At 43.3% G+C, this 3,747-nt stretch overlaps 1 protein-coding gene across 1 annotated transcript; it reads left to right on the forward strand.

Annotated features, from left to right (window-relative positions):
- The first annotated feature begins 898 nt into the window (after positions 1-898).
- On the forward strand, positions 899-3,545 carry LOC137560999 (beta-1,3-galactosyltransferase 2-like). Its single transcript, XM_068272199.1, has 2 exons — positions 899-944; positions 2,338-3,545. Exon 2 carries the CDS (start codon positions 2,380-2,382, stop codon positions 3,388-3,390), a length of 1,011 nt encoding a protein of 336 aa, XP_068128300.1. The 5' UTR covers positions 899-944; positions 2,338-2,379; the 3' UTR covers positions 3,391-3,545.
- The last annotated feature ends 202 nt before the right edge of the window (positions 3,546-3,747 follow it).

Raw genomic sequence — 3,747 nt, forward strand, 5'->3', positions numbered from 1 at the left:
CCTCAGTATAGATTAGATAGGTAGGTCCCCCCAGTATAGATTATATAGGTAGGTTACCCCAGCGTAAATTAGATAGGTAGGTTCCCCCAGTATAGATTAGATAGGTAGGTTCCCCAGTATAGATTAGATAGGTAGGTTCCCTCAGTATAGATTAGATAGATAGGCTCCCCCAGTATAGATTAGATAGGTAGGTTACCCCAGTATAGATTAGATAGGTAGGTTCCCCAGTATAGATTAGATAGATAGGTTCCCTCAGTATAGATTAGATAGGTAGGTTCCCCCAGTATAGATTAGATAGGTAGGTTACCCCAGCGTAGATTAGATAGGTAGGTTCCCCCAGTATAGATTAGATAGGTAGGTCCCCCCAGTATAGATTAGATAGGTAGGTTCCCCCAGTATAGATTAGATAGGTAGGTTCCCCCAGTATAGATTAGATAGGTAGGTTCCCCAGTATAGATTAGATAGGTAGGTTCCCTCAGTATAGATTAGATAGGTAGGTTCCCCCAGTATAGGTTAGATAGGTAGGTTCCCTCAGTATAGATTAGATAGGTAGGTTCCCCCAGTATAGGTTAGATAGGTAGGTTCCCCCAGGATAGATTAGATAGGTAGGTTCCCCCAGTATAGATTAGATAGGTAGGTTCCCCCAGTATAGATTAGATAGGTAGGTTCCCCCAGCGTAGATTAGATAGGCAGCTTCCCCTAGTGTAGGAGGGAGTACTGGGTGGAGCGGCGGGGGGAACGGGCATTTAAAAACTCACCTGTCTTCAGATCGCCATAGGCACAGCTTCCATGTGCTTCCGATTTCCTCCCCACGGTGTCCCTCGCATTGCTAACGGCGCCTCCTGTGATGTCATCACAGAGGGGTGCTGTAACCAAGACGACGGACGCCGCGGGGAAGAAGTCGGAAGCACATGGAAGCTGTGCCTGTGGCGATCTGAAGACAGGTGAGTTTTTAACTGCCCGCTCCCCCCCACCGCTCCACCCAGTACCCCCTCCTGCCAGTCAATAGATCCGGGGCATAATTACAACAGGTTCCCGGCCGGTGCCCCGGATCAAAGGCCCTAGCGACGTGCCTGCGGGCCAGGTTTTTTCAGACAAGTGTGCTACTGAATGTCAGCTGCTGACTGGGTGCAATATTCACATGTCATTATGTGTAGACTTCAGAGGGAATGCAAATGCTTACCCCTTTGCTTTGGTGATGAAGGGTCTGCCCTCTCTCCAAATGAACTACACAAAATGAATGCCATACAGAAAATGGAGGCTCCCACAGATAAGAGTTTACCAAAAATGGCTGCTATATCATATACAACATCATAAGGACGGTTTCAGTGTCAGAAAGGTATAATCAGAGTAAGGAAATAGTTAGTTCAGGATTACTTCTATTCAATGCATGCATACAGGTGTTCACTACAGGCCTAGCACTACATGAAGAAGGGCCTCTATTGGGCCCCTCTGGTCTGGGAGCCTCTGTTTGGTCGCTACCTCTGCATCCCCCATTGCGACGTCACTGCTGACAGTAACTCACAGTAAGGTTCCACAGGTGATGCTGTGGGGAGGGTGGGGACAGTGACAATCAATCAGCTATGCACAGTGACAGGGGAATGAACGGTGACACAGCCAGCCACAAACTGCACTATATACGGGCGTTGTGTTGCTACAACATGGTGCATTGTAACATCACAACGCAACAACATAATATCAGTACAGCAAGGTCAATATCAGTATACAAAATAACTTTTTTTTTGGTCAGGATGAGTACTCAAAAGGACTATTACGGGGTCCCTAGCTGGTGCACTACAAGTAGCAGTGCACCTAGGAAGCAGCTACACAGCACAATAACACAATACTGCCTATTGAAAACTGTCCCTGTATCTTCAGTAGCAGCTTCCCTCCCTACACTGACTACATTCAGAGGGAGAATGGCTGCCGGGATTGTGTCTTTTATAGGGGGGGATCGGCCCGGGTGGTGATCCAGTCTGACTGGCTGCCCTGTCCTATGTAAGTTCAGGGTAAAGGGTCAAAAAATGGCTACATGGTATGGGGCAATCACGAACGGCCTGAATAGTTAACGTTAGATGCAAAAGGGTGAACAGTGAACGTTTCCCAGAAAGTGTTCGCATGGCGAATGGTTTTGCCATCATTATGAAGACATTTTAAAAAAATGTGATACTTACCTAAGTAAAGGAATTTTTTCCCGGAATAATGCCTAGAATAATGTCTAAATTATTTTAATAAAGAGAGAAATATAGAATATAAATCAGGGAAACATGATAACATGGCTGTTTATGATCAGTTTTCATCCTTTCCACGCATAATTCTATAATTGTTTTTCAACAGATACCTCGGTGGATTCCAGATTCCAGAAAACAGGAAGACATCATGGTGAATTGCAAATTTACCATCCTTGCACTCATTCTCCTTTTTTACCTTGGAGTCTTATACCACTTTCAGAATCAACAATCATCTCTGCCACAAACACATTTTATTACCAAATTACCAATAAAAGAAATCCAACAACCTGTGAACAATCATACGTATGCAACCTTCCACCATCCTCATGCCCCACCTTACCCATATCCGTATGAGTTCCTCATCAACCAGCCAGATAAATGCAAAGACAGAACTCCTTTCCTGGTCATACTTATAAGTGGTAGACTCAATGAACTGGAGGCTAGACACGCCATACGGGCAACCTGGGGCAATGAAAGTAACTATGATGTTAACGTGCTGAGGATATTTTTGCTGGGGTTTTCAGGTTCTGTCTCTGACAGGACTCAAATGATGCTGGAAGAGGAAAGTAAAGCCTTTGGAGATATAATTCAACAAGACTTCATAGACACCTACCGAAATCTGACCCTAAAGTCCTTAATGGGCATAGAGTGGGTGACTAAGTTCTGCCCTAAAACCAGTTATGCAATAAAAACTGACAACGATATTTTCCTTAATGTTGACTATCTGGTTCACAAGCTTCTTCAACCAGAGGTTCCAGTCCGTCAAAACTATATTACGGGATTAATAGTATACGGGTCAAGACCAGAAAGGAACAATCGCTATAGACACTATGTCCCTAAGGAAGTCTACCCCAATGACACTTACCCACCCTACTTTGCTGGGCCTGGATATGTCTTCTCAGCTGACATGGCCCAAAAAATCTATGATGTAGCACAAAAGATTCCAGTCATCCCTATAGAGGATGCTTTTAATGGGATTTGTATGCATGAGCTTCATATTTCACCCACAATAAGTCCTCGAGGTATATTCAATGGTCATCGCATACAATATAACCGATGTCAATTTCAGAAGATTATCACAGCCCACAATTATTCGAGTAATCTGTTGCGGAGTATATGGCAAGATTTTTGGCCTTTGAATTCCACAGGCTGCAAGTGAAATACATCTATAGTATAGACATCTATTGTATTTTATGAGACACACATGCATGAATATACTTTGCTAAACTTGGAATTATCCATATAAAGTAATCAGATTGGAATGGACTTTTTTGTATTTGTATTTTGATACAAGTGAGCTGTTGTCTGGCATTAGTGGTGGGATTGATGTAGAAAGTAACAAAATTAGCTCTAGGTAATACCGTTAAAGTGTTAAAAGGAACCCGAGGTGTGACACCTAAATGGAATCTGCCATATTTATTTGAATTTCCTTTTAACCACTTGAGAACCACAGTCTTTTCGCCCCTTAAAGGAAAACTTAAGTCAAATAAAAAAAATGACATTTACTCACCTGGGG

The sequence above is a fragment of the Hyperolius riggenbachi genome, chromosome 3 (assembly GCF_040937935.1).
Source record: "Hyperolius riggenbachi isolate aHypRig1 chromosome 3, aHypRig1.pri, whole genome shotgun sequence".
NCBI classification, from domain to species: domain Eukaryota; kingdom Metazoa; phylum Chordata; class Amphibia; order Anura; family Hyperoliidae; genus Hyperolius; species Hyperolius riggenbachi.

What these genes read in the sequence shown, in the direction of transcription:
- LOC137560999 (XM_068272199.1), top strand. Translation starts at nt 2,380, where the DNA reads ATGGTGAATTGCAAATTTACCATCCTTGCACTCATTCTCCTTTTTTAC.